The following is a 23858-nucleotide window of genomic DNA, read 5'->3' on the forward strand; positions in this document are numbered from 1 at the left end:
GTACAAATTCTGATCCAATTATACTCGATTCGGTTGTAGCATAGCCCTACATATAAAATAATTTATCACCAAGAATTAATGAATCAGAGGATCTGTTCGGCACAAAATTCAGCACGGCACGCGATTTGGCACCAGAAGGCTTCTGTTCGGCTGCACAGTGCCGAACAGAAGGCTTCTGTTCGGCTGCACAGAGCCGGACAGAACCCTTCTGTTCGGCTGCACAGTGCCGAACAGAAGGCTTCTGTTCGGCACTGTTCAGCCGAACAGAAGCCTTTTGTTCGGCGATCCAGTGCCGAACGGAGCACGAACCGTGAAAAAAAAAATTTCGAAACAAGGTGGAACACGTACCTTTGCGGCCGATTCTTCGTCCCAAATCACTAGTTGCTTGTCCATGCTTCGAATGGGGCTTAAATCTCCTTCAAAGATCGCCTAAACGATGTAAATGGATCGAGGGGTTTAAGGGAGGTTTTTTTTTTTTCTTTTCAAAACGAAACGGAGGAGGAGGAAGGGGGGTGTACTGAGAAAATTTCAAGGGCAATATGGTAATTACACTAAAGGTTAGTTTGGGTATTTTTTTTTTGGTTTTTGGGGGGTGTCCTTAGCAATAGGGGGGGTGTATATAGAACCCCCTTTACAGCCTCACTCCACTCTCCCGAGAGCGCTTTTCCGGCTCCTCTCCTTCTCGCCGTTCTCCGCGATCCAAACCCGGAGGAGGCTTCTCATATAAATAGAAGAAGACTAATCCCCTTCCCTCAATCGTTTGAGGGAAAGCAACAGAAAGAGACCGTGAGATGTGGCAGAGCTGCGTGTCCCGAGGCCTTCGCCTCCTCTCCTCCAAGAAGGCGTCGATCGGACGCCAGCCGATCCGCCACTCCCCGTCTACGCCCAGATTTCTTGTCACCAACTCGGTGTTAATTCGATTCTTTATTTATTATTATTTTTTTGTTTTGTTTTGGCTTCTTGATACGGTCACGTATTCTTGCTCCAATTCCCGCGGAACTTCTTGATACGATCACGGATTCTTGCTTCAGTTTGTTATTTTATCGATGTTTGGAATGTTTCTGATTTATTTGATCGCGTGTTTCTCGAGCTGCTTTGTATGAGGATTTATCCTTTTATTTCGTTGTTTTCTTGAGTGGTTCTTTTTAATCTTTGTTATATTGTGTCATTTGTGCGAGCTGTGCCAAGTTAGATCATTCATCTGATTTCAGGATTAATGTTTTCTTGAAAGTTGAAAGCTAGGATTTTGCTTTTTTTTCCCATCCTGTTGGTTCATCTTGTTTGCGTTCTCAGACTTAAGTTTTTTTTTTTAATGCGATTTTTTCTTTTTCTTTTTGATTCATCTTGTTTGCGATCTCAGACTGAAGTCCTCTTTTTCGAGATGCAATTTTTTTTGGGAATAATTGAAGGCTTCAGCATGCTATAATCGGTTATTAAATTACTTCCCATGAATATCATTCTATTTTATGTTTTGATGCCTTTGGTTGCAATGAAACAAGCTAGAATTTCCTATTTTATCATATTACATTTTAGAAAATTCATATTTGACAATGATATTTGATTTTTATTTATTTATTTATTTTTTATATTTGGGGTCCTGCTATTTGTCGCCAATCAGGTTTAATGCTTGAATATGTTTATGCATTTGATTGTTGCGATAGAGGATTTCGTAGCTAGAATTTTCAGTAGTTTACTACACTGTTACATATCAAAAAATGCATTTTAATTCGGACATGACAGTCCCGATGTTGTCCAAATCAGGGTTTTTGGTTACTCTGTATCTTTTCTTTGACTTTCATTCTTTCTTATACTGTTTTCAGATGAGATCACATCTTATCTTGACTATTTTGATAAATGTTATTTTACTTGCCCTTGTATTTCCTGTAAATGATAGTAGTTTCATTTGTCTTCTCCATAAAAAATAAAACTGAGTATTGCCTTTTGGGATTGTCATGAAGGTTGGACAGTACACTGTTGTGGATCACACCTATGATGCAGTTGTCGTAGGAGCTGGGGGTGCTGGACTTAGAGCTGCCATTGGACTCTCTGAGCATGGCTTTAACACAGCTTGCATTACCAAGCTCTTCCCTACTCGCTCTCATACAGTTGCAGCTCAGGTACTGAATATTAATTTTGTTTCTTTAGACCAGATTTTAATATTTATCTTTGGTTAATAAAGATGATTTTTTCTCTTTTTTGAGTAGCTGTGATGAGTTCAATAGACTGGTTTGGTCAGCCCGTATATCATCTAGAGCTAGGGTTATTCTCATGTACATTCATCTACCATGGCAAAAGATTGATATACTGGTGTGATTTGTTGACTGTGCGAGCAAGTTGCTATTTCGACAAGGTATAAGAAGGCATGAAACTTCCAAGTGAAAAGTTATAGAGTTTTAATTTGGAATAGCTGTGTGAGGCAGGACTCATAAATGAGGGTATCTTATAATGCTTTGATGCTATAGACTGGAGTTGTCATTACCATTTCTCTTCTTGGCTTTTGGTTCATGTAACAAGAACCATCAATTTTGTTGAAAATTATTGCTCCTATTTGCAAACATGGCACGGAAATGTGATGCATTTGAATTTTGACATTCTTAAATGCAGCAATAAGGCAATCACTGTCTACCAGTGGGTAGTGAAATTCTTGAAAGATCTGTTGTTCCATTAGGTTCAGCATATGAGTTGCCTTTTTCTTTCTGTATGTACTTGACTTTTGACAAAAAAAGGGTTATATTTGACCTTTTGAATAAAGAAACAAAAGACAGATACAGGAAGACAATGAGAGATAATTACACAGTTTATCTAATATGGCTTCACTTCATAGCCCAGGAATACCCTAGTTCACAAGTACTTGTTAAAGAAAATAAGAAGAGGGCACACATGGAAATATGAAAATTCCATTACAAGCGACCAACAGACAGTTTTACTTGTTTCTCCATGAGAAATGCTGCCTTAAGTTTCTGAACAACATTAATTTCTTGTGTCTAACCAGAGTGATCCAAGAATAGTGGGACTCTTGTTAAATTTTGCTAGCCATATTTAGGTGATATATGGGCCTTTGACTGTTTGACCTAAGTTTGATTTTCTTTTCTAGTGCTTTGGTCTGTGTCAGCATGCATTTCCGTATTGACTGTGATAGTTTTGGTCTTTTGAGATAGATAAACAAATTATGCAACATAGTTATGCATAAAAGTGAAAGCAGGATGGGACCAGAGTTATCCCTTTTCATGTGAATGGCTCCAATTACATTTTCCTTCCCATTATATGTCCCCAATTTTGACTGATGAGAGCTCTACACTTGATATAACTGTTTACGCTCATGGTAAGCATGTGAGCATACCATACCGGAGTGGTCATAATTACTTTTTGCTTTCCTTGATATCCTAGAGGCATGCATCTCTGCAGTGGATCTGTATCATGTCATCATGGTTCTGCTGATAATTGAGTTTCTAATATTTCTTCTTAAAGATACATAAATGCACACTATATGCAGAAATTACAATACCATGTTCTAGATAAAAACCCAGAGGGACTTTTAGTCGTAACCAGCAGAAACTAAGATCTGCTTGCACTAATTTCTTTTAAGAGTTGCAACATTATGCTTGAAAAGAAACTAAAAAATTGAAGAGAGGTGTGCTTTAATAGTTAACTGTTATTTTCAATGACATGCTGATCTCTGAGGCTGTTTTATGGGATTGGTTATTCATAAAACTTTTATCAATGCACCTTCCAATTTATTAAGCAATACTTGTATATGATGTTAATCAGGGTTGTATAAATCATGCAGGGTGGTATAAATGCAGCCCTTGGAAATATGACCGAAGATGACTGGAGGTGGCATATGTATGATACAGTCAAAGGAAGTGATTGGTTAGGTAACTTGCCTAGAGCATATTAACTTCTATACTTGAATTTTTTAGCACATATTACAGAAGATCTTCCTGGTATAATGGTTGAAACATCAAACATCCCCAATGGTATAATGGTTATAACATCGAACATCCCCAAAGCAGCTCTTTCATAACATCAATAGGAAAAAGAAAACTGTGATGTCATATATTTGAATATTCTGTTTTTGTTCTAGCAGATCGATTAAACTCATGTTAATGTCATCTTTCCATGGTATCAAGTAACAGACAACTGCATGTTGTGTTCTTCAGGTGATCAGGATGCTATTCAATATATGTGCAGAGAAGCACCAAAAGCAGTTATTGAGCTTGAAAATTATGGATTACCATTTTCCCGAACTGAAGATGGGAAGATCTATCAACGTGCTTTTGGAGGTCAAAGTTTGAACTTTGGGAAAGGTAGAGGTTCAGATGTTGCTGTCGCAAAATTTTATTCACATTTTGTCCGCAATAGTTCTCCATTGTTTACTTATATATATATATATATATATATCACTTGTTTGGCATCTACAGGTGGCCAAGCCTATCGGTGTGCGTGCGCTGCTGATCGAACTGGTCATGCATTGCTTCACTCGCTTTATGGTCAAGCAATGAAGCATAACACCCAGTTCTTTGTGGAATACTTTGCATTGGATCTTCTCATGGATAGCAATGGTAAATTACTGTACAAGCCAAATATCTGCATCATTTCTTAATTGCTGAGTGTCCACTTATCTTAGAATTGGTTCATCTGGATAACTTGATTTATTATCTCTATTTGGCTACATTTTGGCCGATTAAAACAGCTTATACAATTTATTTCTTGAAGACTGGTCAATATGAATGTTAGTCAGGCTTTATATTCATATGGTAGGATAGTGCCCTGTCACCTAAATTAATTGGATATGAGGAATAGAACCAAGTGCAATGACCTGATAACTATCTATGGTGCAGTAAAAAGGGGCTTTTGGTTTATTTAGGTTTAAGATAAAAGTTTGTTGAACTAGGGTGGAAGGGTATGGGTTAGGTTTGAGGTTTCTACATGGGGCTAAAGCTGAATCATGAGGTTCTTTGTCTGCTTGATAGGATCTGAAATATGGTAATACTTGAGCCATATGAGGGTTTTGAGGAACTAAGATTATACTTTAGAGGTTAAACAATATATTCATTCTCCATGGGGATTTTAGGGGAAACGAGGAGAACAAAAGTTCTACTAATATACAGAAATGATGTATAAAATTAGCAATTAATCGTTAAAGGAATGAAGGAGAGTAGTCCTGGTGGAGTCTTCAATTGGTAAAGGACCCAGAATTCATCGCTTGAGTGTTGAAGAAGCTAGCAATTTCATCATAGATTCCCATGGTGAAGAGAGAAAAATCTGAAAATTATGTTGCAAATGTTAGATTGATGATGCCCAATGTACATGTATATGCAGAAGGGAAGATTTTTGATATAATTCTATTTGAATTAGAATTCACTTGTCCCCGTATAGAATGAAATTAAGACTTAGATTGATCCTTTAGGACTTTATATATATTGTCATGCCCCCAACCTGAGTTCGCGAACCGGAAGTTATATCAACCGCCGCATACTCATAGAAAACCCTTCCCACAAGCATGGAAGGAATCTCAACATGATATTATAAACATGCAGTAGAATAATTTTAAATAATAATATGCAAACTTTATTTCATTAACTAATTCAAAATTTAAATTTCTCATAGTTCTAACAATATTCTAAGGTAATACATCAATTTAAATAAACTTTAATTTAAGATAATCTGTGCCAAAGTTTTGCTAGTTGTTCTCCCATATTGAACTCCGGTCAGGCTAGTTATCTGAATATGTAAAAATAAAAATCATATAATGAGCTAGACAACCCTAATAAGCAATGACCACTTTAGCTAAATAAATCAGGCGATTAAATAGATAATAATTTATAGAAAGTAAGCATATATGCAATATTAACATGCGAATCAAATGTTTCTTTTAAAAAAAATAAATTTTTGTTCATGGATTCTACTTTTTTCAAATATTCAATTCATCTTATCAACATTGGATTATGACTACATTTTTTCTGTGGTAGGGTCATAATATTGCGTATCTTCTTGCGGTGAGCTATGCATCATCTTGGAGCAAAGTCCTTTAGGACTGCATATTTGCTTGCGGTATATCGCGCATCTTCTTGCGACACAACTTTCAGAACAAATCAAGTGCCAATGTATTAGCCTCCATTGATGGGGTCCTTAACATAGCTAGGTCAAAATTCAAATAGCTTTAGAGTTTTGTATTTCAATTCTAAAAAAAGACCGAAAATCATGCGGTGTTGAAATCGGTCAATTGTATCAATAATAAGATCATATATCATCATAATATTTTAAAATAAATATATTCAGTAATATTATATTGCTCATCAAATCCATGCATCAAGAATAATACTATTTAAAAATTATGAATATAATAATTTTATAATTGCTAATAAATTTAGGAAAAATGAAACATTACTTATCTTGCGAGCGAATCCAAACTACTAGTCTAATCAATTTCGAGAATCCTCCTCAAATCTTGGTATTTAAAAATTATATACTCATCAGAATTTTATCATGATTATTCGGAAAATATAATCTCTAATTTCAACACCCTCATCGAGCTAACCTAGTGGGAGTGCCCGACACCTCAGTCGGCCCTGATCAAAGTGAAATTCATTCGATCATGCTCATACTAGGGTATAGTTGGTTCAATAGAGATCTGGGGTAATCCGGTCTAATAGTGTTTGGGAAGGGCCAAGGTGGGGCTAGCATGCTGCCCGACGACCATGGATCAGGGCCCTTCACCAGGATTGATTCAAAATTATTGAGAGGAGTACCTTACTAGATCTAACGTCTCTAGAGAGACTAGAAAGAGAAAGTTCAAGTAGAGAGAAATAAAAGAGAGAGAAGGGGGAAGAGAGAGATTAGAGCCTCTCTCTCTAGCCAAGGAAGATGAACAAGGAGAGAGAAAGGATGGCTGCGGTGGAGCCTAGGGTTAGGAGACCCATGGCTGCCCACTGTGGACGGTGGCTGACGGCAACCGGCTATCGGCGACGAGGGAAAACTGGCTAAAACAGGGGTTCTGCCCCCATAATTCATGGAATTGTGACATCTCGGCGGCTGGGACTCTGGCCATATCTTGTAATTATTGTCGAGAGTTGAGAGTAGACTCCGGCGATGAGCGCCGGCGGCAAACAATGATTGGAAAAAGAAAAAAAAGGCCCGAACTTCCTAAAACATAGGAAAACAAGGCTCAACCAAAATTCGGCGATCACCGGTTGGGCTTCCAAAGATCACAAAAGAGGGAGAGAAGAGTTAACCAAAGATTTTCGAGTTCTTACCTGACTTCCGGCGCCGATTTGCAACGGCAGTAGCGCCAGTAGTGGTCGGTGTTTGAGGAGAAAAATTCCAAACGACGGCTTCAATCAGGGGACTTAGGCTCTCCGGCGAGAAGGAGCTCTAAATAGAGCCAGAGAAGGCCGAAATCCGCCCCTAGGTTGGCTTCCGTCTGATCTGATGAGATTAAGAGGAAGAAGACTTCTTCCTCCTCCGCACGTGTGAGCCCTTTTCTTTTTCTCTATCTTTTCTTTTTGTTTTTCTTTCTCCTTTCTCTTTTGGGCCAAACCTTTCTCAATTGGGCCAGTCAAATGGACCAAGCCCACTTCGCTAAAAGTCGGGTATTACATATATCTTTAAATCCTTAAACTACAGAGGTGACTTAATTTCCTTAGGCCGCGTTTAGAAGCGTAATAAGTTAACCTGGAGTAAATAAGCCAACTTACTCGTACTTTTCTTTACACCGAAATAAATTACTCACTCTACATAGTGGATTAATTTATTCCTTGATTAAGTGGAGTAAATTGGTTTGGAAGGAAAAAAATTACCATTGTTGAAATACCCAATTTGCCCTTCTGAAATTGATTTAACCCAAGTTCCATTGATTTTTTTGGTTGAAAAAGAGCGGAATAACTGGCTTAAATACCTTCTACTCCCTCTTATTCTGCTTCCAAATGCAGCCTTAAACTATATAGTAGCAGCTTAATTTCCCAATATTTCAATTTCAAAAATAACCTTTATCATTACTTGTTAAAGATTTAAAAATATTCCTTTAATAGCCTAACTAGATTTCTCTCTTAAATGATATAAAACATGCTGCACTTCTATAGAATAAGGGAATCTAACATTGCTGGACTTTGAGAATAAGAAAAAGAACAGGGATAATACATTGGAACAGACCTATTCATGCTACTTGTGAACACCAATTAGTAAGAAAAGAGTTAAAAAACTAAAAGAATATCTTAGTATATCTGGACCCTAAGACTTTTCAAGGTAGGAGGAAGACAAATGCTTCTGAACCAAGGGATATCAATTAGTTATTTTCAAGTCATTTTAGAATTTAGATTTAGTTAAATAATCTCAAATTTAAAATCTTTTGCACCCATGTTCATCTGCATGTGCATTATAACTAGTATAACTCAAAAGTCACAGGAGCAACTTCACAAGTCTCATTACTACAACCATTACTGTTACTATCAAGATTTATCTTACTATTTAGGTATATGTTTTGTGTGCTGATGTTGTATCTAGTTTGTTAAGCCCTTAGAAATGTGCTTAATATATCAGTGAAGTTTTGATTAACTTGCGGTCAAAGTTGTGGCGGATTTATGATTTTAAGGAGAGTCCAAGGAAGTTGGAGTATATGGTAGTTTTCTCATTCTGTAGTTTAAGATTTGGAATGCATTAAGCTGGAGTTGCAGGTTTATAGAGAAATTTGCATATCAGTACTAGGCTTTTTCAAGCCTCTATCTTGCTAGTCTATTTATGCTTTGCTTTTGTGGTCATGTCTTTTTCCTTATTTTGATGGATCATGCACCGCAAAAAGATCTGTTTTTTTGTCTTTGTTGTGAGGTTATAGCTGTTTTTTTTTTTTTGCATTTTCTTGTTTTTGATAATTAGGGTTTGCCATCAAGCTAGTCCCTGTGTTGACTTCATATTGTTTTAGATTGTGTCACCAGTTGGGGCATGTTGAAAATATTGGATTAACTCGACAAAGTCGTGGCCCATGGACAAGTCCGCTCTCTCTTGCTCGTTCTCTCTGCTCTCTCACGAAAGTCATGAGAAATTGAGAAGCCTCTTCTTTCAGTCGCTCTCTCCACCATCTTACCTGCTCTCTGGCGTCTCCTCTCCCTCGCCCACTCTCTTCAGCATCTCCGCTCTCTTGCCCGCTTTCTCCACCCACCATAAGGCTTCCCTCTTTGTCTCCCTATCTCTCTGTCTTCCTTTCCAGCTCTCATCTCTCATCTCTCTCTAGTATTGTAGACCGCCGAAACCTACTGCTCAGTAATTGCTCTCTTCGTTCGTGAGGGTCAAGTGGCAGCCGAATCTCGCTGGCTTCCCTCTCACTCCCTCTCTTCCTCTTCCTCTCTCATCGACCCTCCTTCGCCTCCATTGGCAGGGCGATTCTATGGTGGCTCCGCCTCGACCTTTCCTCTCTCTCTCCTTCTCCCTGTCCCCCTTCCTCTCTTTCTCCCTGTCCCCCTCCCTCTTTTTGTTTTGGTACGTTCCGGTATGGCACAATACGAACTTGTACTGTACTATACCGGTAGCCGACTAGTACGGGTCCTGGCAAGGTACGCTGTCTCGGTACCGGATCCCGTATTGGTGCCACTTGTCACTGTGTTGGTACGTTCGATATGGAGGCCGGTTCGACATTATCGAGTGTTGGTACGCCCTCGTACCGTGAACCAATACAGTACGGTACGCCCTGTACGGTTTGGTTCGGTATGGTATGACGTACCATGGGTCACGGTACTAGTTTGGCGAACCTTGATTGCACAAATATGAAATCTTATAAACTAACAATTTGGCATTGATGCGAGAGTTTGGAAGTTACATAGTTTCTTTTTCAAGGTTCCTCCTGATATGTCTTGGCACAATGTTGTGATGGATTCTTGGCCCTTCCGAGGTGATCGATTGCTGTTGGTGTATTACATTATTACTCATGGCAGATGACTTGTGGAATAATGTCTCAAGTGTTGGGTCCATTGTTTTGTTAGTCCATATCTACTTATTGTTGTTGTATCTCTTCTAATGAATTAGTGCTCCTTGGAGTTGTTTGTTTTTGTCACTGCCTAGAGATAATTGGTCATCTTCTTCTTTGTTTCTTTTGCTAATAAAAAGCTGCAACTTTTGTTGACTTGAAGATACTTGATATGACATTTGGTTATAAATTCTTTTCGATTGCGATAACAGATGTCCTCATACAACTTTTGGTATGGGATGCTTAACTGGGGCGACTCATTATTATCCACAGACCTTTTTTGTTGCGGAGGCGCTGGCATTTTAAATTTATTAAGATAATTCAGCTACAGAATTTTCTTTTAATTCAAAGTGGCATTCATTCAGCTCCAGTAGGGGACTGAGTTGTTTGCAGCAAGTTATGTGTCATAATTGAAAATGGGATGCTACTTTATGAAGTTGCATTGCACACTAGGTTGGTACAGTCTTTGGGTTTCTCTTGTTGTTTACTGATTATCAGAGAGTTGGGACTTGGGAGGGTGCACCATTTTGGAGTCTCTTGGTTCCATGCATCTTAATTTGCTTATTTATTTTCATTTTCTGCTGGTTTGGTATCTTATAACAAAAGATGTAAGTGAGCTATGCTCGAGTGAGCTAAGCCTAGCTCAAGGCTGAGCTTGAGGGTGCTATGCGTAGCATAGCTTGACTCATTTTCTAATTGAAAGAGCCTGAATTTGAGCCTTATTTCGAGATAAACATGAGCTGGTTCAAGAACAGCTTTCCCATTTAACAGCTTACATGAAACCCATGTGGGATATTACAAATTACTGTTGGAAATATCATGCTTGTTATGATTTGGATTGTTAACTGTGCTGTTTTATGTGTCCCATATCTTTTTTATGAATGTGGCTCTATTTCTTGTTTTCTGCCTCTTTTCTCATTCTGCTTGGCAGAAGAAGAAAAGTGATTGTATTCACATTTTCTGTTAGAGTACTTCATCAACTATGTTTCAGGGACTTGCCAGGGGGTGATTGCACTGAACATGGAGGATGGGACCCTTCACCGTTTCCATGCTGCCAACACAATTTTGGCAACTGGGGTAGCTATATTATCTTTCAAACTATATACTGTCTCTTCTTAGATGTTAAAGAGGTCTTGTAACCATGTTTTGGCTTGGGTCTCAGGGTTATGGCAGAGCATACTTTTCTGCAACCTCAGCTCATACGTGTACAGGAGATGGCAATGCTATGGTTGCACGTGCTGGATTGCCTCTCCAGGTCAGTGCAGTGGTTTCACCAAGATGGATGAAGCTGCAATTTCAGAGCATAAAACATTCTGCTTATGCTTTATTGGTTATTTAACCTGCAGGATCTTGAGTTTGTTCAGTTCCACCCTACTGGCATATATGGTGCTGGGTGCCTCATCACTGAAGGTTCTTATTTGTTATTTCCTAGTTCTGAGTTTTATATTTTGTAATATGCCGTACTCTCATCCGATATGATCTTACTCTCACATTCTAACCAGTGTCTCCTGTCTAGCTTCATGATACATTATATTGTCTATATAGATGCCAATCTTTCGATGTATATTCTATTGTTTGCTTAGCTATTTGCTGCTATTTTAGGATCTCGCGGTGAAGGTGGTATCCTTAGGAACAGTGAAGGCGAACGTTTTATGGAACGATATGCTCCTACTGCCAAGGATCTTGCATCACGAGATGTTGTTTCAAGATCAATGACAATGGAAATAAGAGAAGGTCGTGGTGTAGGTGAGAGCTTAATATTTGAGCACATCTCTTGACAATAATTTGGATAATGCTCACCTAGAACATCCGGTTTCTTCTAATATTCCTCAGGACCGCTGAAGGATCACATCTATCTGCATTTGAATCATTTACCACCGGATGTTCTCAAGGAAAGACTTCCTGGCATATCTGAAACAGCTGCTATTTTTGCTGGTGTGGATGTCACTAAGGAGCCCATCCCTGTTTTGCCTACAGTGCACTATAATATGGGTGGAATCCCCACAAACTATCATGGGGAGGTAATGTTGAACTGCGCTGCTCATGGAACTGATACCGAGAACTTCTTCCAGTTGTTTTCAGTATGTGTTTATATATACACTTTTCGACCATGTATTTTGTTTTGCAGGTAGTTCATATCAAAGGTGATGATCCAGATTGCATAGTTCCTGGTCTGATGGCTGCTGGAGAGGCAGCTTGTGCATCTGTTCATGGTGCAAATCGACTTGGTGCAAATTCCCTTCTTGATATAGTGGTTTTCGGCAGAGCTTGTGCTAACAGGGTTGCAGAGATTTGCAAGCCAGGTAATTTCACCCCTCTTTTAACATTTTCTTTAAGTAATAAGCAATTTTAAAATGTGGAATTCCCACCATAATATACTGTATCAATTATGGAACATTTTAGGAGAGAAACAGAAACCTCTTGAAAAATATGCTGGAGAAAGGACCATTGCCTGGCTTGATAAATTAAGAAACTCAAATGGTTCACTGTCAACTTCAAAAATTCGTCTCAACATGCAACGGGTAATGCAAAACAATGCTGCTGTTTTTCGAACTCAAGAAACACTAGAAGAAGGTAAGTTGAAGTAAAATTAAGTTTTTGTTTCCTTTCAAGTTTTGCTGGGTAATTTTCCTCATTGTTTATGGGATCTCTGTCATTATGATAAGGATATATTTCTACCCATATGAGCATTAGTAGTTTGACATTTCTTCTGGTGAATTCAGTGGGCTGCTTACAGTTTCCTGAATTTCATTTTAGGTTGTCAGTTAATTGACAAAGCTTGGGAGAGTTTTCATGATGTCAAAATTCGTGATCGGAGTTTGATATGGTTGTTTTTCAATTCATGCTGTCAGTGATGTCTTTTCATTGTTTCCAATTACTTAGGTATCTAATTACTTGGTATGGTTGCAGGAATTCTGACTTAATAGAAACAGTAGAGCTGGAAAATCTTCTAATAAATGCATGTATAACTATGCACTCAGCTGAGGCAAGGAAGGAGAGTAGAGGAGCTCATGCTCGTGAAGATTTTATGGTCAGATTTACTTTCTGCAGGGAATAAAAACTTATCACTTGTTTCCTTTCCTGATTAATTTCTTTAACATGATGCTACTACATTCCTTTTCTGCAGAAAAGAGACGATGAGAACTGGTTGAAACATTCACTAGGGTCAGTATCTATTATCTCCTCTCTGACATTAGCATCTTGTAATTGTCAATCTCTATCACATTAGAGACACCATTACATTGGTATTCTTTTTATAATCTATTCTGTAGAGGGACTTTATTTTTAGGGTAATGTGAGACATCCATTGATGTTGAAGTTGTGGAGGTGAATGTCAGCTGTAGAGACTCAGTGTACATGAATAACAGGCAGCAGCAGAGTTTTTAGGGAATTATTCAGAAACTGTAGAAGAAAGATAAAGGGATGGTCATAATCATAATCATCTATAGCCTTTTCCCAAATATTTGGAGTTGGGTTTACAGATCCTCATTTGCTCAGTAGTTCTTCTGTTCAGGGCCACCTTTGATAATTTTTGCATTATCACTTGGTATAATATATGCGTATCCCTTGTAGCCATTGGACCCAAAAGAAATTATAAAACTTATACTCATAAAATCTGAGGTAAAAAATACTTTGCAAGTAAAGTCTTACCTCGAAAAAGAATGCTTGAGATCAAGGTCGGTGGAACCGTCACGAACCACCCAGTTCGGGGCGTCCTGAGCCATACCGGCGGTGGATCGGGACGATTTTGGCAAAAAAATGAGATGCCGTTGCCGGAGGAGGAGAAGAAGTAAGAGAAGAAAAGAGAGAGCAAGCGGGGGAGGGAGGGAGAGGGAGGGAGGCCGGCGGAGGCTGGCATTGGTGCAGATGGCGGAGGCTGCGAAACAGGGGTTCGGTCGCGGCCTCCGCCATTTGCACCAACGCTGGCTCCCGCCGGGCTCTGCCAACCTCCACCTACCTCCCTCCCTCTCTCTCTCTCCCTCCCTCCCCCACTCGCTTTCTCTCTTTTTTTCTCTCCTACGGTCTTCTGTGTCGGTATAGGCCCGGCCCGGCACGACGTGGATCCGTACCGACTCGTACTGCCGGGCAATCGATATGATGCCCAATACCGACACAGCAAATCCTGCTTGAGATTATATATATTATAGAGCGTGGTGAGTAATACTTCAGACTTCTGGTCATTAATGGTTCATGCATTGTATTTCATGGAAAAGACAAATTTATTTTATGCCGCATGGGACAAAAAGGTGCTAAACTCTGTAAATTCTTAAAATCATGAGCATTGCTAGACTTACACGGGCATGTAGGTCTCTTCCACCTACACGCAGTGTAGGTCCAACATCTATCACATTCGGTAATTTATCATTTAAGGGCCTGTTTGGGTACTTAGGATTTATAACCTTAGGATAAAATTCATTATGGGATTTAGGTTTTAATCCTATATGATTATATATGAAATCCTGTTGGGAGAAAAATCCCATGTATAACTGATCCTATCCTATGTTTGGATAACAAACCATCATTCCCTCCTGCAAACCCCCCCCCCCACCCCCTATGTTACCCTTTTCAACATTTCCAACAATTAAGAGCAATAAAAAGGCAAAAACAGAAATCAAGCATGGACATCTCAGTTTTCCAACAACTGACTAAACTTCTAAACTAGCAATCATACCGAACCATTCCAATCATTTTAACTACTACAATCTCACAGAGTATGTTTCACATAATTGAAAAGGTTTTCAATAATGCTTTCATATGAACATTGCAACACAAGCTTTTTCTTTTACAAGGCTGCAACTTTTGTGTGCCCAGTCACAAAAGCTTCTCTTCTATCATTATAATAGTAGAGATGATCCAATGCAATCATATATCCAATTTAAGACTTGACAAGAATTAGATATTTTGATAATCTCTTATGCATAAAACTGGAGCACCCACCTAACCACGAATCGTATAGGGTTTGTTTGGATGCTTGGACTGAAAATCCTATGGATTCGTGGATTGGGCTAGTACAACCAACAAAATAATAGGATTAGAGGTTGGGCTAGGTCTATATTCATAAATACTTAGGAGTAGCTTCGGAGTGGGCTGGCCCGAATTCCATAGAGAGAAAAAAAGACCGGAATCCTATTATTTTGGATTTGGGCTGGCTTACTCCAAAACTATTCCTGGGTATTTATGAATATAGGCCTAACCCAGCTTGTAATCTTATTATTTTGGCGGCCGTACTGTCCCAACCCACGAATCTCATAAGATTTTCAGCCCAATTATCCAAACATAAGTGAGAAAGGTAACCTGCTAGAATGAGTTTCCTAGACCAGTTAAACTCTTCGCTTGCTTTATTAGAAACCTACAACCTCTATTTTTCATCCTCCTTACCTCCTTCTTTCTCCTTCCATTCCCACCTTCAACTCTGCCTCTACTTTCCTCCTCTCTCCATCTTCACATCTTCCTAGACCTCCACCTCCAATTCACCATTATAGCTATATATAAGAATCATGATTGTGGAGATGTGCTGAGAACATGTTAAGCCTCAAGGTCATGGATGATGCACTAAAGGTTCACCAGGTTGGGATGGTCAATGTCTCAAAGATGATATCCATTGTAGGAACATCAAGCTTATATCAGGCTTATGCCAAGCATTGGCTTTATGTTGTTCACCTAATGTATGAAATAATATAATCAGCTGGAGCACCCACCAACCAGGCCCATGGCCATCACCAAATCCATGGCCATGATCCATGGAGGGAGATCAAGGCAGACTTCGTCTTGAGGAGTTGGCTGCCATGGGAGGAAAGAAGGGAGATGGTGAGAGAGAAGGGTTTGGGAAATTGAAACAAAACCATCCAACTGTTTATTATTTTTTAATTTAAGTTGTTGATTAGTCAACTATGCCAAGTGGCGGATCTACACAGCATGTTGGTGGAAGAGACCTACATGCCTGTATAGTCTAGCATCCCTCTAGAATCATATATGAAATAAACTAATAAGCTTATCTAAAGCTCCAACTGACTCATCAGAAGATATTGGTGAACATTTGAGCATAAAAAATTTCGTAGATGACCATAAAATTTTCAGCCCTTGGTATGCTAAAGTGGAAGCATAACAAATACGTCACTTTAGGACATCACTGTCAGGATTTCAATGGAGTATTGACATCACTTGCTTGGCATTACATGGTTAAATAATGATGTATTTTCAAGTTAAATTGTCTGGACTACCGCAGCGGTGGTCATCTTGATTACAGCATTAGATTGTTATTAGCATACATACTTGCTGTTGAATACCTTAATGACAGCATATTGCCTATTAGACAATGAGATGCAAGTGCCCATGGTATCGTAGTATGTAAAATTCATTAAATCCGGAACGTTTTGATATACTAAAGTTAGGCCAGTATTCACTGTACATGAAAATTTTGTTAAAGCTTTTATGCATTTGCTCAAGGCCTCAGGCCCTGGCAGGACGATCCACTGCCCCTTGGAGTGCTGAGTTACTTTTAATGCAGGACTGTGGTACTTAAGGAAAGAATTGGAATCATTACATGTATTATTCTATATTTTATGTATCTGAATAATTTTATTCATCATAACTGGACTTTGGTGTTCTCATTCTTAAGAAGTCCTATGCTCTTTGATATATACGCAATATCTTGACAATACAAAATGCACATGTTATTCTTCGTATGTATCTTCAGTCTTTGTAACTTGAGTGTTTTTGTTTTGGTTGACAGATACTGGGAGAATGAGAAGGTCACACTGGCATATAGGCCCGTCCACATGAATACCCTGGATGATGAAGTTGAGTCATTCCCACCAAAAGCACGTGTTTACTAAAACACTCCTCTTCTTGTTTGAGTTGCTTTTTGAAGTTTTGCTCACAAAAGAATTGCTTTTTGAGGGCAACCCAATTACAAGAGTTTGATGGTCAAGTAAAGTAGTTAAATTGCAACATTCTCTCCAAAGGGAAAAGTGCAACCCATTTCAGTGGGAAATGCCAAGTGCCAACATGCTGTGTCCTATCTCATAGGGAAATGCTGATATTTCTGAATTATGATCAACATGCCTTATCTCAAATATAAAACAGGTTTCATTTACTCCTCTGATTTTTGTTTGTGCAGAAAGTAATTTGGTCTCTCTAAATAATGATTATACAAGCAGGTCTTTTCATATGTAGTTGACAATGTGGTAAAACTTAAAAGCATTCACTATAGTGATATCATGAGTTTTGTAGTCTAGAGTAATTGCTTACACAGTTTTGGCCTCTGTGAATGCTGTATGTAAATAGTAGAAGTATTCTCTGCATCTAGAGTAGTTTGTGTTACTGCGGTAATGTTGATTCTCAATACATAGATTTGATCTACTGACATGACTACTAGAAGTAAGGTGGCAGAAATTTTTCGTAGATTTTCTATGAAACGGTGATACTTTCTTCCATCAGATCTCCAGCAAGCTCATTAATAAGTCCATTCAACACATGCTTCTCCATATCTCTTATGATTTCATCCTTTTCAACTGGTGCAAGTATCATGCTATTCCAGCCAAGATCCCACATACAGTTGACATCTGGATTCCTGTTCTGGATATCTCTTTCAAGCATCTCATGCAGAAATTCTGCAGTGTCATAATTGTTGTCCTCGATGTTGGTTGGGAACTTCAAACTCTCAAGATCATCATTCAACTCTGTAATCAATGTATCCAAGCGTCTGACTTTCACTGGTGTATAAGACATTGACATGGCATAAATTACTTCTTCTCTTTTGCCCTTTCTTCTTAGTAATTCATATCCACAGTCTAAAAGAAGCTTATTATCTTTGTCTGGGCATGAATTGTCATTGGCTTTGAGAAAACCAATTGGAATCTTGAGCTTGAAAAGTGCCTGTACAGTGTTGAGGAAATGCTGATTGTTTACTAGAACTTGCACGAGGAATTGGTTGTTTGTAAGTGAATCTTGTCCATCAATTTCAGATGCTGCCCGAGTCGGCCACTCTAACAGGTTAGAGTTGCTGCTGATTTCCCTGCTATCAATTGAACCTGTAACAAAAAATAATATGTGACCCTTAAAGTTCGTCCTAATTTTCCTGTTAAAGTTGTTTAATTAACTTTCAGATTTAAAAATAATTATGTTAGATTTCTATTTCATGGATTAAGGCATAAGTAATTTTCTGCATCTCATTGCTGCATGCTGTGTAAAGAGCCACATTAAATGAAACATCTTGGTTACCTTCTGACTCTTTCCCCTTCGACTTGAAAGGTTGTAGTTCTGGAACATTACTTGGAGAGACTTGTGGGGCTTGCTGGGTATCAGTAGCTAAGTTGATGGTAGTATAGCTCTGCATGAACATGAAAAAAATGCTGTCAGATTGCAGAATAGAACATATGCAAATGCTTGTGAATTACTGCCTCCCCCCCCAACCCCACCCCCGCAAGTCATTCTTAATTTTTACACTAATGCCCAAGTTTCTTGGTTCTATGAAGGTTATAGTTATTCCAGATGATTTCCCAAAATAAATAGGATTTCTGAAATACTTATTGTCATGAAATACGAAACAACAAGCATTTCCATCTAATGAACTGATAAAGGAGAATCAAACCTACATTGGTCTCTGCAGCTGATCTCTTCTCTGGCATCTTTGTTGTATGTTTGCTATCATCTATGTGCTTAGTGCTTGAAATGGTGATGGATTCAATTTGCTGCTGCAAATGCTTGTCTGAGTTCATTGCATGAATGTCGACTTTTGCTCCATCAGCTTTATTGGTTCTATCTTTCCATCTATGCACCTGTTCATCTGAAAATGAGGCTTGTTCCTTGAAGTGCTGGCCTTCTGCGTTGGGGTTTTCAATATTTTCAGACCTGTCCTCTAATATTCTGTTGATTTCAACTCTACGTACTGTTGTGTCTGTAGTATCCACCTTTTGTACAGTTGGGATATGCACAGGTGTCTTCCTTGCAGTCACTGGAATTGGAGGCATGGTCTTCTCTTTATCAATTCTTAGATCTGTCGTCGTGATTTTTTTATTTTCCAAGTTCCCTCTGGCTGTTTTCCTCTCCGCTTCATGGTAAGTAGACTTTCTATTCCACTTTTTTGGTCTTCCTTGATGACATCTCTTTGGATCGTCTTCTGGTTTATCTATCGTAGCACTCTTTAATGAACTTCTTTTCCTTGCAGTAATGACTGTGCTGCCAGATAACATCTTTTGTCTGCTCATTTCATAGGTAGATTTTTCTGCTTTTTTCAATTTCGGGTCCCTCTTCAATGTTATTGTGGTTTCTGGCTTGTTTTCTGCATCATTGTCTGTTTCCATGGCACTATCATGAACTGAATATTTGGACTTCGCTCCATGCATTGTAGATATATGCTTTGGTACATTATCATTTGCATTTATTGAGCTATTACTCTGAACAGAAAATCCATCTTGTACATTTATCTCATATTTTTTGAATGAATCCTTCTTTCTAGCTGCATCATCCTGGTTTACTAGAATTGGTTTCTTGACATCATGGATGGTCTGTACAACTTTAACTTTGCTTATCTGTTCCTTTATGAATGCATTTTCTCTCGATTCCTTCACTTCTTTCTTGGTTACTCTATCTTTTCTACTGTGAGCCATGTTGGCAATATCTGCCTGCTTACTGATTTTGAGATTGGACTCTGGTAAATAATTTGAAGCTGGACTGGTATTCTCAATGTCAGTTAGACTTTTTAAGTTTGTCTTGCCTTGGCTATGTGCTACCTTATCCTCCCTAATGCCTTTTTCCTGTGGAACCTTCTTCTGTCCACCTGCTTTGAACAAATTCTTTTGCAAAGATGTCATCATATCAACTTCCTTTTTACTGACTCCTGTGTTTGCTATTAAAGTCTTACCCATCTCTGTTTCCTTCTTCAACTTGGGGACCTTTTGTGCTTCACCATTCTTCACATCTGCTTTGGGTGGTGGAACCGGAAGTTCTTCAAGGCCCATCAGTTTTGCAACAACGTTTGGTATTCTCACTTTCTCACATGCAGGACTTCCTTTAGAACCCAACTGCTTGATGGTTTCTGGAGTAGAGGAATTGTTACCGCTTGAGGTGCTCCTGGGTTCCTCCCTGATGGAGCTCGTAATGCCTGAAAACTGGGCATCAGGTCTGAAACCAGGACCGCAACTCAGGGACTTCCTGTGGGAAGTGAATTGCATGGAAGGGTTTGGGGAGCCTTTATTAGAATCTGTTGCAGTCTTGGATTTTCTGGGGTAAGATAACGCTAAGATGTTCTGCTCTTGAAACCCATCAGAAGAAAATCTAGGCCTGTTCACTGACTTCTTTCTACTTGTTGTGTTAGAGGATGACTCATCTTCATCTTTGTCCTTCAACAATCTAACATGCTTTCCCTGAGAACCAACCATGTGGTCTGAAGCTTCTAGCAGGTTTACAAGCATTCTCAATGACCCCTCCAAATCTACTGCCCCTCTCAGTAGTTCCCTTCCAAGTTCTATTGAATTCCTATTGAATTTTGGCCCATTGGAGCAGATTTCAAGGATCTTATTCAACTTCTGAACCCCTTTTGATATCTCGCTGATTTGTTGATGGGATAGGAAAGGGTATTGATCTGTTAAATTCCTCTTGCCTGACATATACCGACCATTCTTTTCTCTGAAAGATATTGATCCACGGTGCAGAATACGCTCATTGCCAACTGTGGCATTGGTAAAAAGTTCTATGTTTTGCAGTTTCCCAGTCTTGCTAAGGGCTAGGGCAAGAGCCATTGACACATCAACAGTGCGTTCTGTGTTTGTGGCTCTTCCAACAGGAACAATGGCTCGTGAAGCACCTTCTTGAGCAGTTGTCTTGTGATGTCTGCTGGTACCAATCCACAATTTTGTGACCTCTGTGTCAGCCATGTTCTTGCCACTCTGTGAGGTCCCCCAAGAAAAAAAATTATTGGAAAAGTTAATCAGACATTTGATATAATCTCCAAAATAAAGTTAAGAAACTTACAAACTTGTTTGTGGTTGCTTCTACTGGACCCCGAAAAGACCTCTGAGAGTTTACATAAGCCCCTGCAGAGCACAATATATGAATAGATAGCCAGAAGTTTCTCAGACCATTGCATGATTAGGTGAGGATAAAAGCACTGGAACCAAGCTTCTATGAGACCCTTGCCGCATAATCTTCAGATGCAATTATCTGTGCTTGTTACTCAGATGTAATTGCGGGGTAGCTGAAGGATTTCTTTTCTAGGAACTTATTTTCCATGATTAAGTTGTTGCTGAATGTATGGTGGCAACTTATCTGTCAATTACATTGAACAGCATAGGATTCATATGATAAACTTACCACTTAGGATTCCTATCCTTCAGTAAGTCAAAAGTCTGTGAAACTGGTATTGGACCATGGAGTTTATTTTTTCATCCAACTAAGAATCTTGGAGGTATTTATGTTCATTCTTTTCTTTATGGTTCCATAATATCAATTATATTATTGATTGGGAATGCAAGGATTAAGCTTATGGGACACTTGTAATTTGTTGCTCTGAGATTGTATCATACTAGAACAGATAATTGTTTAAAAATAGACACGATAGTAAGAGGATGGCATTTGTATTGCTTCCAGCACTGCTAAAGAATCAACAACTTAGGAACTTGTTTATCTAATTAGGGGAATAACCATATACAAGTATATGGCGTGCAATCGTTGAGTTCAAAAGTGGTCGTTATGCATTGCTGGTTCAAAACTGGCTCTTGTTTTTGCTTTGATGGAAGAAGTTTTATCCATTGATCAACTTTTAACTTACGACCGGTCATTAAAAACAACCTGTGAGATCTTTGAAACAACGAATTCTACTTAATGGTTTGGCTGAAAATTCTTTGGATGATATGACATGATGGATGTTCATTTGCCTTCAAGGTATCATGATGATATTTTTTTTGAAACTTGATTCTTTGATATATGTGGATAATTAGCAGAACCACTTTGTGCTCAAGGAAGGGTTGCTGTACAACTGAAAGAGAGAAAAAATGGAGACCAAATGGAATCCTCAAGAATCTACCTTAATTTTCCAAGGGAAAGGGAGGCTGAAGCCACCCGATATCAAGAATTTAATCTGTCTTCATCTTTGTAATAACTGAATTCTCAACACTGTGCAGTGCTTCCAAGAATTAGAAATGAGGAGGAGGTAGAGGATGGTCGGTGGTTTAGTTTGCAAATATGAAACTCTGGATAATTCTAATGAGCACCAATCTTGTTTACGAGATTATAGTAGAAACTTACGAATGTTGAACTTGCACATGCTTCTTATAGGTTGGGCCTCAAATGATGGACATTATACAAGAAATCAGGTGGCTCAGCAGTTTGGCTGACATGAAAAGTGGTTGAACTGGGTTTTTGCCTTACGGTTTCAGATTTTTGGGTTTCAAGTCAAGGCATTGGCAGGACGAGCTTGAGTAGCATAGTTGCAGAGAAGAGTGACGTGCCAATTTGGATAGAAGCTGTGACTATGATAAAGTGATTCTGGCAAAGTACTATAGACCATTGCAGGTTTTGATGCCAGAAAGGCATTGGAGAGGCAATTGATTCTGCGATCCAAGAACAATTTTGGAATCATAAATCACCATCTGTGATTATGTATATCGGAGATACAAACTCAACAACTATCATGGTCATAAATCTGAGCCTGCTTTCAGTAACAGCATCCTCATCCATTAGAATCACCATGTGTCTGGTACCAGATTCCAAAGTCGTCTGATGATTATTATATGGCTTTTCATATATTACTTGATGATGCAACTTGACTATTGATTGAATAATAAAATATTTTTGAGATCTGATTTCCTATATAATCTGATTCTGATCTTGCATATAAGAATTGTTGTTAGATGGGGTCTTTGTCAAGCCATTGCATGGTAGTTTGACGTGCTATCAAATATCAGTTCTGTATATATGATGTATAAATATTAATTTGCTGTTGATATATTGATATATTATGCGAACTCCCATCTACAATTTAAGGTTACATGTTTATCAATGATTTCTTCTCTTTTTATTTTTTGGGCCGGAGGAAGCTGACTCTCAATCTCTCATCCTAAAGGAAGCTGTCTTCACTTGTTTTAAAGGACTTTCTACATAAAGCCCTCTGAAAGGCTAAGAACATTTTCCCATTAATTACCTGTAAAACATTTATATTACAGACAAAAACCTTTCACTTTTCCGTAATCATGCACAAAACCTAATTAACATCCCTGCATAGATGGTCACTCTGTAAATTAAGGGCAAAATACAGAATATCAATAAATAAAGTACATGTAAAGATATTATGTCTATAAATGTATGGCCGAACTTGTACTGGCATGTGAAATTCACAATCTCTCTTATGAATATGAGAGGCAACAAGGAAAGCTATAACCATTGCCAACATAATCCTGCCCACTTAATTAATGGGTCAGTCAGCATTGGATCTTGATAGCCGAGTCATAGAACTTTGAAATATCTTCCTATATATACTACATTTAGAAGCTAAATGTTTAACCATCTAGTATTTCTTTAAACCAAATTTTCTTTGGACAACATACCGCCGGAGGTTGCCGGAGTCGACCGTTGGCTCGACGACGCGAACCCCATCTTTTCCTTCCTCAACCTGAGATCATCCAGCAGCTTCTGTGCAAAATCCGATCTCTTAGCCATTTGGTAATGAGACCACCCTTCTCCTTTCTCCCAGCTTTTCAGATGTCCAAACTTTAGGACCTTTCCTCCTGAGGCTTCGGCAAATGGACGTAGAGAGAGAGGATAGAGTGGGTGTTTCTTTCCATAGAGTTGGTGGGTTATATCTCTCTATGCTTTCGGCTATGTGGTGTGAGGTGGGCTGTCCTCTCAGAAGGAAGGAGAGTTGCGTTTTCTTTCTACGGGGAAGTTTGACGTGAACGCTAGATTT

The 23858-nt window shown here is 38.8% G+C and overlaps 2 protein-coding genes across 3 annotated transcripts; one reads left to right on the plus strand and one right to left on the minus strand.

Annotated features, from left to right (window-relative positions):
• The first annotated feature begins 640 nt into the window (after positions 1-640).
• On the plus strand, positions 641-17051 carry LOC103702714 (succinate dehydrogenase [ubiquinone] flavoprotein subunit, mitochondrial). Of its 2 annotated transcripts, XM_008785256.4 has the most exons (16): positions 642-908; positions 1959-2117; positions 3788-3875; positions 4161-4307; positions 4422-4562; positions 10947-11032; positions 11118-11210; positions 11302-11365; positions 11558-11701; positions 11789-11976; positions 12084-12258; positions 12359-12529; positions 12713-12782; positions 12866-12986; positions 13083-13120; positions 16689-17051. In XM_008785256.4, exons 1-16 carry the CDS (start codon positions 792-794, stop codon positions 16789-16791), a joined length of 1905 nt encoding a protein of 634 aa, XP_008783478.2. In that variant the 5' UTR covers positions 642-791; the 3' UTR covers positions 16792-17051. The 2 variants fall into 2 exon arrangements, 1 of the variants encoding a protein (XP_008783478.2); XR_005506538.1 differs by lacking the exon at positions 12713-12782 and having other exon boundaries at positions 641-908.
• Positions 17052-17250: 199 nt separating this feature from the next.
• Positions 17251-23858, minus strand: LOC103702750. Its single transcript, XM_017841709.3, has 5 exons — positions 23500-23858; positions 20930-20991; positions 18553-20844; positions 18179-18287; positions 17251-17988 (listed from the first exon to the last, which is right to left on the minus strand). The coding sequence occupies exons 1-5, from the start codon at positions 23609-23611 to the stop codon at positions 17366-17368; spliced, it is 3198 nt and encodes a 1065-aa protein (XP_017697198.2). The 5' UTR covers positions 23612-23858; the 3' UTR covers positions 17251-17365.

The sequence above is a fragment of the Phoenix dactylifera genome, chromosome 16, assembly GCF_009389715.1.
Source record: "Phoenix dactylifera cultivar Barhee BC4 chromosome 16, palm_55x_up_171113_PBpolish2nd_filt_p, whole genome shotgun sequence".
Lineage (NCBI taxonomy): Eukaryota > Viridiplantae > Streptophyta > Magnoliopsida > Arecales > Arecaceae > Phoenix > Phoenix dactylifera.

Bases quoted from the DNA above. Each gene is read 5' to 3' on its own strand.
- LOC103702714 (XM_008785256.4), top strand. From the start codon at position 792: ATGTGGCAGAGCTGCGTGTCCCGAGGCCTTCGCCTCCTCTCCTCCAAG. The intron at 4,308-4,421 runs GTAGAGGTTCAG...TGGCATCTACAG, and splicing joins AAGTTTGAACTTTGGGAAAG to GTGGCCAAGCCTATCGGTGT. The intron at 12,259-12,358 runs GTAATTTCACCC...GGAACATTTTAG, and splicing joins TGCAGAGATTTGCAAGCCAG to GAGAGAAACAGAAACCTCTT.
- LOC103702750 (XM_017841709.3), bottom strand. From the start codon at position 23,611: ATGGCTAAGAGATCGGATTTTGCACAGAAGCTGCTGGATGATCTCAGG. The intron at 20,992-23,499 runs GTATGTTGTCCA...TGTGCTCTGCAG, and splicing joins GACTCCGGCAACCTCCGGCG to GGGCTTATGTAAACTCTCAG. The intron at 20,845-20,929 runs GTAAGTTTCTTA...GGGACCTCACAG, and splicing joins AAGCAACCACAAACAAGTTT to AGTGGCAAGAACATGGCTGA.